Consider the following 15,959-nt stretch of genomic DNA (forward strand, 5'->3'; position numbering starts at 1 on the left):
GTAGCAACATTCTACGATCTTTTTCCGAACTTCATGGACAGGCTAGTACGGGTTTGATCGAAATGGTGCTCCAGAACTTTGAGCCTACTCAAAATTATCGGGCGACCATTCCGTCCTGCAAATAGATGGAGGGGCAATGTACTAAAAATGATAAGGACGTACTGGGAACGGAATTGCTGTAGTTTGATCGTACTACAGACATGCTAGACGTGGTGCAGTTGGGCATCATCCGGATGTACATGGGTCAAAGACCGGGTCCGTTCGTAGCACGTTTATCCCGTTTACAGACAGACCAAACTCATTACCAGAATTTACCCGACAAGGGTCACATAATAGACATTGTCCAGCTAAAGCTATACGTTCTACCCAGACCAAACCTGTTTTAAGATTTTGTTAAGGGCGGGTTTGGACATTTTGAGAGCAAGCCATGTTTTGGCTGATATGGTCTTTAAATGGTGAAATCATTCTTGCCTCTTGTTATATTTTCAGATGAGTACCAGTCGTGTGGTGTGGTCTACCAGGCTAGCATGTGGGTCTTTACTAACATCAGTGGCATGGTGTCCTTTAATCAAGATGGTACGATACACAGCGTTAATAATAACTTCTCTCTCATGATGTCTGGCTACTCACACCAAGAACTCGTTGGACAGGTGAGATACATGTAGGCTCAATAAGAATTATGACCGTACAACTTATTCCAGAGAAAATAGTATTAGCTGTTGTAAATTGCGTACCAACCGAAAGGACCTGTGCCTGGAATAAGGGTCCTGTTTAAACTAGAAATGCCAGTTCACTTGCCTCATTCAAGATAATCCTTAAAGCTCACCGGTTCCAGCAGGCTTGCTAACTATTAATCTTTGCCTCAGAGCCTTAGAGCAAACGTTTGATTTTGGCGCTTTATAAATTTGACTTCTGAATGATTGATTGAGTAATTGAAGTTTAATCTTTTGTCTGCTCTTTTTGAATTTCCTATGTGTTTTCATATTTTAAAGATGTTTAATTTGCATTGAGGATGAAGAATATTAAATTTTGGTTTTTACCCATACACCCCGATCTGTGTAAGCACTGTATACTCAGTACCTTACCGAGTCCTCTGAAAAAATCACAGGCATATTACTTTGGTTGGATTGGAACCCACGACCCTTATATCTCCAGAGCAGCGTCATACCAACTGAACTTACCAACTTGTTTTATTTTGTTCCACACAGCATATAACATTCTTAGTGCCAGAGTTCTATGAGCATTTAGATTTGATTGACGATGGCTCAATGCCACTTCCACCATTCGATGACGACGATGATGAGTTTATACCCTACCCAAGTAGACCATCATCGGAACCGTTGATGAGACCAGAGAGCTGGCAGGCTAAACAAGATCACGTCATGCGACAGGTGTCGTTAGGTGAGTTAACAAAGAAAGAGATAAGTAGGGGCGGGTACAGGGGATGGGTCAGATGTCATATAAAATATTGACTGTACTTTTTTTCTTGATGATGATGTTGAAATAAACGTTGCTTTGATGTTCTTTTTCTCCAAAAGACAATCAGAGCATACTAATCGAAATGTCAAGTTAAAACCCATGGTTCTTTTCAGAACCACCCCAACTCATTAGAGAAAGTCATTACATGGTGTTACCGCAAACCTTTCCATATCGTATTTCCACCATGCAAAGTTTCAAACCCTACTTTTGATGTTCTGATTGCAGATCCCAGTGCCTTTACTTCCTCTGCATACAACCCCATTGCTGCACAACTCGCTGACCAGCATCAAGGCAAGACAGACAACCTTCCTAAACAATCGACCTCCTTATCATCAGGAATCTCAGATCCAGGGAAAGGTTCATCCGACGGTAGAGCTGATATCCGAGGGCTGGTCCTTCCTGATCTGGTCTTAGACAGGTACAAGATTCTCTCATCTTTCTATCGAGAAAATAAAATTAGCAGTTGCAAACTGCTTACCAAATGAAAAGGACCTCTGGTATAAATGCAAAAAAAGTTAATGGCCCGACTATTCGACCCTAGAATAGTCTCTGATAAGACCAAAAATTAGACCATAAACTAATTTGTTCCTTTTTCTATCGCGTCTTTCATTTGGTCAATGGCAAATTGTTTACTTTCTGCTTAGATGTTGTTTTCAGTATGATTCCATTGTGGTTTATTATGTAGTTTTCTGATTAATTAATATTATGTATTTCCAGTAGTTTATTTATATGATTGTGCTTTATTAATTTTGTCTGTATTGCATGTATTCAAAATGAATTTCCTCCATGGTAGGACCAATAAAAATTGAATTGAATTGTATTGAATTAAATGGGATACAAGTGGTAGAACCTAATGGTAGATATTTGGGGAACCTTAAGGAGCAGCAGATTTAGGCTATGTTTGAATTAGCGGCTACAGCTACGGATACGGCTATCTTGTTACAAGATACTGCCGTTGATTTCACAAAGAGTTAGGACTCGTCTTATCTCGAGTTAGGACGAGTAACTCTTCCTAACTTAGGATTAATCTTAAGGTCTGCATGCTACAGTGTAGGGTTGGGACTCATCGTAAGTCCTAAGATTAGTGTTAAGTTAGGAAGAAGTTTTGTGAAATCGACCGGCAGGGATGTTACACCTTCACATCAACTTAATTTATATTGCATTTCTGATATATAAGTATTTCAGAATTTTTATTTAAAGATTGATAAAAAATTATTTTCTGACACCAGGCCATCCACTGCTGATCTTCTGAACGAGGCAGAGAGATTATTTGAGACGGTTGATAAAGCTAATCGTGGCAGTCAACGGACATTTAGTTCTAGCACCAATGAGCTTCTGGAGTCTGCTCCGTCATGCGTTGACGATTGTAAATCAGAAGACGGTATTGAAAGGTGAGATCTCTCTCAAATGAATGTTTAATTAAATCTTGGGTTGAACAAAGAAAAGTTTTGCTAGAGCCGGAGAGGAATCTGCAACCTCCGGATCAATGTGCAGACGCTCTACATGTACCAACTGTTACAGCTATGTAGCCTTAATTTTGGTGGTCTTCTAAAACAGATCTCAACAAAATAGATAGACAGTTTAGTGCTTGATAGCACAGTTGGCAAATATTTATAAGGGACTTGTCAAAGGAGGGAACTTTTGCAAGCTACTTGGAGGCAACCAACTGCAGTGCTTGCTACAAGACCACTTTGGTAGCACATGTGTAATTTTTCAAACAATGTATTACAATCCCGATAGTAATAATATGTGACCATTCAAATGTGAATTTTCTTTTTAGATATTGCCTGGAACTGGTTGCCTATAAATTGCCTTGTGTGACACGGCCCTTAGTGTTAACAGATTTGTTAAGACCAATTATAAATACATACAGTCTGATGAATTTCTTATGTCATTAGTCCACGTAGATTTCTTGGAGTGTCCCCCCCTGGGAGCAGTCATGCGAGTATGGAAGTGAACTGTAGTGGTACTCCAGATGGTCTGAGTGATATATCCTCCTTAGGATTTGAGTCCTCGGAGAGAGGCAGCGTGAGTGAAGAGATCGTTCCAGGAGAAGGGCCCTTAGGGGAAGACTTCCTACGTAAGAGGAATTCCAACGCTGACTTGACGACGCAGAAAGGTTGTAATCTTACAGCGCAGAAACTACAGGAGCATGTTCGGCTTGGGGAGAAGCTTAGGGTCATGGACTGGGAGAAAGAGAAAGAAGACGAGGGTGGAGAATCGGGAGTAGCTTCTGAAGGTCAAGGATCATCAGGAGTTGCTTCAGATGGTCTGGCGTCGTCGGGAGAAGCACCAACACCAGATGATGCGACTGAGCCACAAATCATTGACAATAGCTCATCAACTATTGAATCAAAACATGATCAGGATGAGGTGCTTACGTCACCGTGTGTTCCTTCGTTAAAGATTTTAGCCGAGAGGAATGTAGACTCTGAGCCTGTGAGTCCGTTACAGCTACTCGATGATAACTCAGTACATAGTGATGATGAAGAGGCTGTCATCACAGCGCGTAGAGTTAGCTCAGGATCAGGTGGATCCCAACCTAAGCCTGCTTGTAAATTCCTAGAGAAAAGCGTCAGCTTTGAAGAGGGTCATTCTGAGATCCGCACCGAGAAATGGACTGGGGGTAAATTGGACGCCACGCCTCCGAGTGTGCCGAGAGAAGCGTGGGGTTTCAGTGAAGCAGACACCGATAAAGCAGTCAATAACAATGTGAATATTAACAATAGTAATTTATTTGGAGATGTGGTGAAGACTCCGGAAGATAGAATTGAGGGAGAGTTTTTGAACTTGGCGTCGTCTACACCTGCTAGTAAGGTTATGAGGCAGACATCTGTGATGTCGTTGCCTCCAATTCCAGAGGGTAGCTTCATGGGGCAATGCAAGCACAGGGACGGCTCATACCTAGGTAAGTTATTTTATTAATAATAGTCTGAGCCTGAGCCTAATTTCATGGCTCTACTTATGTCCAAATTCTGCGCTTACTATCACAATTCTTCGCTTACTGTGCAAACCACAAATTTCTGCGCTAACTGTGTAAATTAAGAACGCATAGTAACGTGTGGAGTCTGTATGTAGGGATACAAGCAAACATTCTTTGCTAACCCATGAAATACGCTTGGAGTAAGCGCCTAGTGTCCAGTGCCTGTAAACCCGGTCAAATTTTCATAGAAACTACTTTTCTAACAAACTTTGGAGCAAGAATATTGTTTTGTTTTTTGTGGTGGTTTTGTATCCTAATGCCTTTTGAAATCTTTTCCTGCTATCCAGGTATTATATTCCAAATCAAGATAGTTCAGCTGGAAGATGATGCTGTCTTATATTGTATGTGGATGTCACGTGACCCGTCGGATCCTGGGGAGGGTGGTCGATGTACTTCCAATCTCACCTTAGCTTCTAGCTTTAGTAGTACCTTCAATGCATCGGTGACTGGTGTTAGTCTGGGAGAGGTAGGTTTAACTCGGGTAGTTGAAAAGTGGTAGTTGCAATTTGATACCAGCAGATCGAGAGTTGGACACTAGTTGCACTAGTCACACTAGTCGCCCATGCCTATTGACCCAATTCACCTGACATCATCATCGAATAATCTTGGATGCGCCATATTATCGAATAATCTTGGATGCGCCATGTTGGTGGGCAATGTCACTGTGCGTTATTCAGTGAAGTGCGCATTTTAGGCGACGCGACGTTTACACAAAAACCTAAAATTGCCAACCAAAATGGTGAGTGTGGCACAGTCGCTGCATGTGACGTGCGTGCAAGGGTTCATATAATTGGTAAGAATCTTATATACTGCTATTCATTTTAGCTGTAAATTCTCAGCAAGAAGACGCTGTATTCAGCTGAAAATTTCACATGCGACTCTAAAGGAACACTTTGCCTTGGATCGGTCGATTTGGTCTTTGGAAACGTTTGTAACCATTTGTTATAAAACGCATATGGTTGGAAAGATGTTTTAAAAGTAGAATACAATGATCCACACAAATTTGCCTCGAAATTGAGTGGTTTTCCTTTCGCCTCGTCGACTAACACGGTCGGCCATTTATGGGAGTCAAATTTTTGACTCCCATAAGGGGCCGACTGTGTTAGGTAAACCAAGCAATTTCAAGAAAAATTTGTGTGGATCATTGTATTCTACTTTTAAAACATCTTTCCAACCATATACATTTTATAACAAATGTTACAAACACTTTTTATACTGCCAACTCGTCCGATCCGAGGCAATGTGTTCCTTCAATCGTATCTTTCTTTTTAACTTGCCTATAAATCATCATTTTGTTGACAAAAACCAATCTATGACCCCACCTGTAAATCACAAAATTAATTTACTAAAGCCAAGGTTTCACAGTACTCTTTGCGACTGCGAACGCAATACGAATTTTGATGCCACAGGGCTGTTTTCGCAGTGAATGTTTCGCAGGAGTTGAGCACAAGTCAACTCGCGCAAATTATTTGTTGCGAATTTGTGACGCCAAAATTCGTTGCCCGTTCACAGGAAGTATGAACCTGGGGCTTAAAGGTGAGCGCCTGAACTTGCTCTTTGTGTTTGTCTGACAGACATAGTTTTCTTGATTATAAAATGAGTGTTTATTCTATTCCATACGATCTCTCCGATCTTCTAATACTTACATGTTATAGGTTTCTAAGAGTTGTTAATCATGGGGCAATACACTATGTAGGTCACTTTCCCATGCTGGATCCACACTCTGGAATGATTTGCCTCTCCAAATTCGCAACATTTCTAATCTCGATACTTTCAAGATTAAGTTAATAACCACATTGTTTAATGTCGCTTATGTGTAACTGTTCTATGTCTTATTTTACTTGCTGTGTGTGGTTTCCCCTCTTGTGCGCCTTGAGCACCTCATTTTGGGGGATTTTGGCGCCTAATAAATATTCTTTATTATTATTATTATTTTTTATCAGGTGATAGCGGCTAAAGCTAACAATCTAAGCACATCATCATGTCCAGAGGAAGAGGACATTAGTCTAAGCCGTGGAGCCTATGAAGAGAAATACACAACGCTTCAGTCTATCGGTAAAGGAGCTTTTGGATTCGTTAAAATGGCCACTAGGAAACAAGATGGTACTCTGGTAAGTGAACAAGATAAAGACACTGGACACTATTGGTAATTGTCCAAGACCAGTCATCTCACTTGGTGTATCTCAACATGTGCATAACATAACAAACCTGTGAAAATTTGAACTTAATTGGTCGTCAAAGTTCTGAGATAATGGAAGAAAAAGCACGAAGTTGTGTGCTTTCAGATGCTTGATTTCGGGACCTCAAAATTTGATTCTGAAATCTTAAAATCAAATTCAAATGTTTTAGTGGGCAATTACTTCTTTCTCAAAAACTTCGTTACTTCTGAGGGAGCCGTTTTTCACAATGTTTTATACTATCAATAGCTCTCCATTGCTTGTTATACCAAGTAAGTTTGTATGCCAACAATGATTTTGAGTGATTTTCTTCTAAATTGGGGTGGTTCTATGATCGGAGCATAATGATCAAAACTATGAGTCCAAACCAACGGCTCTTTTCAGAACCACCCCAACTCATTTAGAGATAATTATTACATGGTGTTACCTTTCCATCTCGTATTTCCACCATTCAAAGTTTCAAATTGGCACATTTGGTTCTGCCTTCACAGGTTATCGTGAAGTTTATTCGAAAGAAGAAAATATTGAAGGAGAACTGGTTGAATGATGCAGAGTTTGGTCGAGTCCCTTCTGAGATTGTGATGCTGTTAAGATTCTCACATCCTAACATTGTCAAGGTAAGACGCAGTTCTCTGTAAACTGTTTTTCATCACCGACTTGCTCTTTGCTTTTCTTTTTGCGCATCAGGGACCAATTTCATGCAGCCTGTAAGCACAAAAAACTTGCTTAGCACAATAAAATGTTGCTCAGCAAAAACAGGTTACCAGAAAACCATATTGTTACCATTTCTGCAAGTGAACCCCGGTCATTTCTTGCTTAGTCAAGAAATTTGCTAAATAGAATTTCTGCTTAACAGCTTTGTATATGTCTTTGCTATTTATTAATTGATTGATATGGTTTCTGTTTAGAGCCTAAAGCCATTCATAAGGCACTATAAACCTGCTCATATTTTGCTTGTATTTTTCTCTGCTATTTATTGATTGATTGATGTATTTTCTTTGCAATCTTGTAGCCTCTTATATGGTACTATAAACCTACACATATTTTGCTTTTGAAATTACTTTGCTATTTATTTACTGATTGATGCTTTCTTTAGAGCTTGAAGCTTTGCAAAAGATACTATAAACATGCTCATATTTTTCTTGTATACTGTATTTCTGTGCTATTTATTGATCGATCGATATAATTATTTCCTTTCATAAGGCACGATAAACATGCTCATATTTTGCCAAGTATACTTATGTGCAAATCATTTTTTGTACTGTATAATTTCTTGTAGTGCTCTGAAGCCTTGCATAATTCACTATAAAAGCATCCACATATTTTGTAGATTTTTGTTATTGTTGATTTTCATTATTTGTTTTCTTTGGAGCACAGTTAGGACCTTGCCCTCTGCTTTGTCCTTAATCTATAACCTGCCGGTTTGAAACGGCCGTTTAAGATCTTGTTGCCTCTCTGTTATTCCATTCTTTAAACCCAAGATCTGCAGTCATTGTAGCCTTTTGTCAAGGCCTTCGTGGCTTGGACAAGTTTGTAGAGCTGCGATCCCAAGCGACTGGAACGGCGGAAGACCACACACACAAGTGGTGAAGCAATGAGGGCCTTTTTTAACTTGTTTTGTGGTTTTGTTGATGAATTATTCATAGAGTATGAAACATGCATTAATGTATGCTGACCTGCTGACCCCCCATCGCTTCTGATTGGTTTGGACTTTTGCTACCCTTTTGGGTAGCAACAGGCGAGATTTAAAGAAACACATAGGAAACCTCAAACAAGTTGGAAAAGGCCTCAAAGCCACTTACGTGTGTGGTCTCCTCTTCCAGTCGCTTGGGACCGCAGCTCTACGAAGCTCTTCAAGCCACGAAGGCCTTAACAAAAGGCTATTGTCATTGCTGTTCATAATCCTTGATTCTATTGCTTTATCTCCAAAGGTTTACGAATTTACTGAGAATGAGGAGTTCTTTCAGATGATCATGGAGAAACACGGTTCTGGGATTGATCTGTTTGAGTTTATAGACAGACAACCAATTCTAGATGAAGCGTTAGCTAGTTACATGTTCAGACAGGTAAGTGTAACTTCCATCTGTTAAGTTTAGTTTGCAAAACAAAGTTACTGGCATGACGTATCGACCCTGACGTATCACAGAGTCATCCTTGATCGCTAAATCTCAACACAACAAACATGAACAGGTATCAGAATGCAAACAACTATGGGATAAGGGTGTTTTTTCTTTCATTATTTTCTTGCAACTTTGATGACCAATTGATTTGAGCCCAATTTATCACAGATTTGTTGTTTTATGGTTAAATGTTGGGAAACACCAAGTGATTGGTCTTCAATTACCAAACGTTGGTAATTGTCAAAGACCAGTCTTCTCACTTGGTGTGTCTCAACATATGCATAAAATAACAAACCTGTGAGAGTTTGAACTCAATTGGTCATCGAACGTGTGAGAGAATTAATGGAAGAAAAAAACACCCTTGTCGCACAAGTTGTGTGCTTTCATATACGTATGCTTGATTTTGAGACTTCAGAATGAAATTCTGAGGTCTCTTAATCAAATTCAAATATTTTAGTGAGAAATTACTTCTTTCTAAAAAAACTGCATTACTTCAGACCTGGAGTTGTTTCTCACAATGTTTGACACTATCAACAGCTTTCCATTGCTTTTTACCAAGGAAGTTTTTATGCTAACAATTATTTTTAGTTATATCCAAACGTGTCCACTGCCTTTAAGGACATTGCTTTGCATTATGTTGGTTTGATGCCTTGTACCAGCTGCTTCTAACTGATTGGACCACTTCTACCCTCAGGTTGTTGCTGCTGTGTCGTATATCCACGATAAAAACATCCTCCATAGAGACATTAAGGATGAGAACTTGATCTTAGATGAACGGTTCCATATCAAGCTGATTGACTTTGGTTCCGCTGCTCCTATGGAACCAGGAAAACTCTTCTCTACGTTCTGTGGAACTCTGGAATACTGCTCACCAGAAGTACTGCTTGGGAACAAGTAAGTGCAGCTGCACGGGGTGTCGTGGCAGAGCGGTTAAGAGCACCGAATTCAAGCTCTGGTGACTCTGTTCAGCAGAGTGTGGGTTAGAATCCTAGTTGTGACACTTGTGTCTCTGAGCAAGACACTTAACTATTCTCTCCACCCAGGGGTCAATGGGTACCTGTGAGGGCAGAGTTGGTTCTTGTGATTGATTAGCCTAGTGCGCTACATATTTGGCGGCACAGGCTGTATACTCCCCAGGGAGCTGAGATGGTTTAAGGAATGATTTGAGGCCCAGTCACCAGGGGTAATAATGCTGAAGCTAAGAAAAAGCCTAGAAAAAGAAATTGCTATGTTTTATGAATACGGCCCATAGTTCTTTGACTCAGCACATCAATTTTTTTATAATTTAACATTTACCAATCCATTACTTCCTGCAGTTACAAGGGACCTGAGTTGGAGTTATGGGCAATAGGAGTGACTCTATACACACTCATCTTCCAAGAAAACCCATTCTATGATGCCGAAGAAATCATTCAAGCCATTCTTAAACCGCCGTTTCCTGTATCAAATGGTAAGCTCATCGAACAGTGTAGTTTGAAATCATTTGATTAATTTCTAGTATCAAATGGTATAATCAGCAAATAGCCGTTGTGTCAAATAGTTCAATCAGTTCTCAACTTTTCCATGTTTCAAATGGTAAGATCAGCAAATAGTTGTTGTGCGAAATCATTCAATCAATCATGACTGCCGTTTCCGGTATTAAGTGGTATGATCAGCACAAAAATCAGTATAAACAATAACAATACTTCATCCAATAAAACATTCATCCTATACAGTTATACATTCAAAACTCTTTTAAAATCCTGTTACTTTTTCAAAGGAGCAATTAAACTTTGCTTAAGTATTTGCTAGTTCAATTAATAGCTGGTCTTTGCATCACTTGTTAAAACACCCCCAAACGACCAATCTTCAACCAATCAGAATGATCTAGTGAGGTTTGCGGTAACACCATGTAATGATAATCTCTATAAATTGAGTTGAGGTGGTTCTGAATAGAACTGTTGGTTTCAACTCAGAACCACCCCAACTCAATTAGAGGTTTTCATGAAACACATGGCTCCTGCTTACCGTAAGCAAAGAATCGGCGCTTGCGGAAGCAGAGAATTCCACTCTTACAGGTTAGTGCGCGTGTATACTCTGTGTTACTAGGCATTCTTTGGTTACACCATAAGCACAGAAATTTGGCGCTTGCCATGTGATCGGAGAATGGTGGTCGTAAGCACAGAATTGGTCCAAGTCTTTGACCAATCAGAATACATAAACTCTCTTACGAAACTTACTAATGAATTTGAACGATGTTGTTTGTATTAGATTTGATGCAATTGATTGCGTGGTTGCTTCACCCTCCCAATCAGAATGCATAAACTCTCTTATGAAACTTACTAATGAATTTGAACGATGTTGTTGTTTGTGGTAGATTTGATGCAACTGGTTGCGTGGTTGCTACACCCAGAGCCTGAATGGCGTTGTACTCTACGTGATATGCAGAGCCATGCTTGGATTACACAGGCTGTAGATATCACTAAATACTCATGGGAGTCCGTCCTGCCACCTGAAGGTATGTAGAGACAAATCAATCAATCAATTAGACTCGATCAATCAGGGGCTTCCCTATTAGCCTTGTATCTAAATATCAGGGCGCACTTTCATGAAGCCTGTAAGCACAGAACCTGCTTAGCACAGAAAAATCTTGCTTAGCAAAAACAGGTTACAGCCAACACTCCATTAAGTTTACACTGTTGTGACTGGTGCCCCACTCATTTTGTGCTTAGCATAGAAATTTGTCAAGCAGTTTTTCTTATGCTAAACAAGCTGTTAAGCAGAAAATACTGCTTATAACAATGTTATGCTTGGCAGAAAAGAGCAGTATACCAGTCTTACATTGTACATGTGACATGGTATTTTGGTTGGTAACCTTATTCTGGTAAGCATATTTTATTTTGTTCTTAGCTACTTTTTGTGCTTAAGCAACTCTATGAAATTGGGCCCTGTTAGCCTCCTTGTATCTAAATATCAGGGGCCAATTTCATAGAGCTGCTTAAGCACGAAAAGTAGCTAAGCGCAACCAAATTTAGCTCACCAGAATAAAGGTTACCAGCCAAACTACCATGTTACATGTAAAATGTTTGACTGGTATCCTGCTCATTTCTGCTGAGCAGAAAATTGTTGAGCAATATTTGCTGCTTAAGCAGCTCTATGAAATTGGGTCACGGCGGTTGGGTCTTAATAACAATTCATAGTAAAGCATTTACAATAGTAAAGCATTTATATAGCGCCTTATGCAATTCACAAACATACATAAATCATCAACTACATGTTACAGGCTAGATAGACACTTAAAAAAGCTAACAACTCTATAAAAAAAACTAGACTTGTGGACAAGTCGTTAAATGTCTGTCATGGTGAGCGCATTCGGACTCTATTCAGAATCTCCCCACAATTCCTGCTGTATTCTCTCCAGACTGCTGGCCCAGCAAGACTACTGCTCCCATGAATACGGTCCCTGAGTAGTAGAAGTCGGCAACCAGCAGTTCGCGCGAGAGCAGTGATCTCGCGAGAGCAGTATTCAATCGCGGAAACTTGAATCATTACAACAGCGCCCCAACTCGACTATCTCACCGTGACAAACCATTATTGACTTGTCCACAAGTCTACTGAAAAACTGGTTTAGTGGTGTTTGTTTACTTCTTTGTTTTTTGTTGTCTATGTTTTCTAATGGGGGGCGGGGGGCATCGTCAAGGGGTTTGGGGGTAGCTTGGTAGTTGGGGTAGTCGGGGTAGTCTGATAGACCTATCTGTTCCCTTTTAATATTGTTTGTTTTGAGGGTTATTGCGTGTTTGTTTACTTTTGTTGTTTGTTTTTGTTTTTGGAGGGGGAGGGAAAAGGTTGAGTTGGTAGTCTTGGAGTAAGACATACCTGTTTCCGTAATACACAGTACTATGGTAGTTAGGGTGTACTATCATTTTAAGATCCCAGCATAGCATTAAACCAATAACCATTTTCTGATTAACATTTAGCGCTTTTTCTCTCCTTTTCACGCTGCTTCCATTGCATAAAAAAAACTTGTACAAACAAAGGGGAGTCCCGTGAGATTTATGACTCCTCTCCCCCACCATCTGATCGAGAGTGCAGTGACCCCGACGATGAGTCAGCGAATCTAGTGCGACTACGAGACGAATACGAGAGACAACTTTCTCTCTCAATGTGATCCAATACCTTGTTAGTCATGTATGTAGTTGGCGTAGGTACAGCTTTTAAACTCACCAACTTTTAAACTCACCCTAGAGATCATTATCATCCAACAACATTCAATAGTTATCACAATCATACCATTATCACCGAGTGTATAGACGATGTGACCTGTGTTTACATTTAAACCGCCCTCTATTGACAAAACACTGTATATGTCATGTTTCCCCGGGCAAAAACACACATAGTCATGGTAAGATTGCATACCCTTTCTAGCTGGCTGCCAAAACACAAAGGTTTTGCCCCGCGATATGCGCGCGAATCATGTTATGGTTTTCGTGTGACGTCAGTGGTCACATTGTCTATAGACGATGTGACCTGTGACATCACATGTTTACAAAATAGCCACAGAGCCTGGACTTCCTGCAGGCGCGATTTGTACACAGCCGAATGGAAGAAGTCACAAAATCTTATATTTTATGGAGGTTGCACTGTCTAATTCTTATCAACTTTTGATATGACGAAAGGGGGCACATCTCAAAATTTGTCCAGCTTTTACTTTGATGTGGAAATTATGACACAAAATGTCAACTTTCCCATACGACCTGTGCAGTATTGTGCCTGCCAGAATACTCAAAGAATGTACAAGGTGTACATGTAGTTTAGAGCCGAGCCTCATTATGAATCCAAGATGGCTGCTGTGTGATAAAGATCTCATGGAAAGATGTTTGTTTTCACTTCTGGATTTACTAACAGTTTGTGTCTTTCTTCTTGTGTTTACAAATCTCAAACTTTCCTCTTTTAACTTTTCATTCCTCCGCTTTACACTTGCAGTTTCAATTTGAGTCGCACGTTTTGACATAATGCTTGGGTAGTGTTTCGGCTACATCTTTTGTGTGATTCCTTTTTTTGCAATCTGTTCTTCACAGTCACTTTCTCACTTTCAGATTTCTTCCTCTTTGACTATTATACAGTTTTAACATTACTAAGCTGACTATTATACAGTTTTAACATTACTAAGCTGACAGGGTTTGTTTGCATTCTTCTTTCTGGCTTGAAAAATCTCCTTACTCCTTTTTCCAGCCACCACCTAAGCTTATGGGCAAAGGGCTTTTCAGGTTGCATCTCCTGCAGCGATTTCACGAAACTTTACGCAACTGACTTACGCTTATGGAGCAACTTGCGCCATAAATGTTGCGCAATTTGACTTACGCAGTTGCGTGAAGTTTCGTGAAATCGGCTGCAGAACTCTGGAATTCAATCCCAAATAGAATAAAAGAAAACTCCTCTCTAGAACAGTTTAAGTCTATTTTGAAGACACATCTTTTTGTGAAATGACTTATGCACTATGATTTTGCAGTCCTGTCTGTATTTTCTGTAACTTTTGTATTCAATGGTCCTGTTTTTTCTCTAGTGACTTTCCAAAAGCGCTTTGAGACTTCACTGTAATTTTGCGCTGTATAAAAACTGTTTGTTATTATTTGGATTCTGATTTCTTTCACGATGTAGCTTTTCTTGTGTCTATGAGCCATAGAACATGGATAATGCTAAAGCCCATTGTTGTCTGTGTCTGCTCTACATTTGTACACGCCCTCTTTGTCAGCTGTGGACATAGAATATCAATAGCAATTAGCAAATGCAAAGTAACCAGATTAACAAATGGGAAAGCTGAAATTTACCATATAGCTAAAACGGCAGTGTCATGAATTATATGTCACAAAGTAGATATAGCTACAAACACAGTACTAGTTCACCTAGCTTAGCCAACCCATGTTGATGTGTGCTTTATCCTGCCCATCTAGGATTTACTTGCCCGATCTGTAGTTGCATAAGATTGTTAAATTCACAATACTGGGTGCATTCGATTAGCTTTCCTTTGTCGACCCCACAGTGCTCATTCGGGTGAGCCCCTGACAAGAGCTAATCGAACGTTCACTCACGCTCTCGCGGTGGTTATGCAGCTGGGGCCAGCCCCAAGTGACCCGTTCCACAAGCAGGGCACTTGGGCTTACCCGGGTGAGCCCCTGGAATGACGTCAAAGCTATTCGAACGCACCGTGGGCAGACCGGGGTCGACCCAGGGAAGCTAATCAAACGCACCCACTGTTTTCCAACTCTTGACTCAACCAATACACAGTGTGTACACTTGTCTGTACTAGATGGTCCAACCCAATCGTAGTTCCATGTGCCCAAGTTTGGATGGATAGTATCACGGTGCTCCAACCCCTAACCTAGGACCCTAGCAAACTACATACATTCCTTTTGAATCCCTTGGCTGCACTTTCTGCACTCATGTTTATCAACACTAATATTTCAATAATCAAATGGCAAGGATATTAGTTTTACTAGTTTTTACACTGGCATAAAAGTATAGAAATACAAATCGATACGAAAAAAAAGTAAAGAATCGAAATAGCTAAAAAATACCAAGCCAGTGAGTGGCGAGGAGGAACAGGTGACCAGCACCTCTACAAAGCCGTCCTGCCACAAGAAATGTCCCCTGAAACCCACCCCACAGCAAAAAACCACCCAACCCACTACAAGAAAAGAAAAAAAAGAAAAAAAAGATATGCTTCCGTGTTATTGAAATCTGACTATTTTTTTCCTGGTTATAAAAGCGACACTTCTCACAAGCTAACTACACACATTCTATTTAAATCCCACGGCTGCACTTTCTGCACTGACATTTATCAACACTAATATTTTAATATCCCTCCCCCTTTAACTCACTGACTTAATGTCCAAATTTGTTGAGCTGTTAAAAGGCTGTATAGGATTTGAGGCATTGCATGGTGAGGTATCAATGTATATTTGGTTTGCGGTAACACCATGTGTGTATCTACTTGCCAGGTAGAGTTTGTTCTTAGATAACTGTCTTGCTTTATTCTATTACCGCAGAGTAGATGTTCGGGGGTGTGGGGGACTTTTCAGTTCTGAAAAGAACTGTCCTGCTTTTTAACTATTACCGAGCGGACATAGAAAAAAGGCTAGGACTACTACTTTAGCTTGTAGGATCGTGATTAACTGTACTACGGCAGAGTCGGTTCTTAAATTGGTCTCAATGTTTTGAGTA

The 15,959-nt window shown here is 40.1% G+C and overlaps 1 protein-coding gene across 6 annotated transcripts in view; it reads left to right on the plus strand.

Annotated features, from left to right (window-relative positions):
* LOC139949732 (PAS domain-containing serine/threonine-protein kinase-like) overlaps nt 1–15,959 on the plus strand; it is a 66,112-nt gene that overhangs the window by 41,214 nt on the left and 8,939 nt on the right. For 4 of the 6 annotated variants that reach the window (XM_071948243.1, XM_071948246.1, XM_071948242.1 and 1 more), the window contains 12 exons: nt 490–650; nt 1,209–1,401; nt 1,705–1,897; nt 2,709–2,870; nt 3,378–4,387; nt 4,750–4,928; nt 6,406–6,573; nt 7,131–7,256; nt 8,571–8,705; nt 9,454–9,653; nt 10,076–10,209; nt 11,116–11,256. In XM_071948243.1, coding sequence (XP_071804344.1) covers nt 490–650; nt 1,209–1,401; nt 1,705–1,897; nt 2,709–2,870; nt 3,378–4,387; nt 4,750–4,928; nt 6,406–6,573; nt 7,131–7,256; nt 8,571–8,705; nt 9,454–9,653; nt 10,076–10,209; nt 11,116–11,256 — 2,802 coding nt within the window. Of the gene's footprint in view, nt 1–489; nt 651–1,208; nt 1,402–1,704; nt 1,898–2,708; nt 2,871–3,377; nt 4,388–4,749; nt 4,929–6,405; nt 6,574–7,130; nt 7,257–8,570; nt 8,706–9,453; nt 9,654–10,075; nt 10,210–11,115; nt 11,257–12,775; nt 12,927–15,959 lie in introns of all 6 variants that reach the window. The other 2 variants (XM_071948244.1, XM_071948245.1) reach the window with 2 other exon arrangements.

This window comes from Asterias amurensis, chromosome 17 (genome assembly GCF_032118995.1).
Source record: "Asterias amurensis chromosome 17, ASM3211899v1".
NCBI classification, from domain to species: Eukaryota; Metazoa; Echinodermata; class Asteroidea; order Forcipulatida; family Asteriidae; genus Asterias; species Asterias amurensis.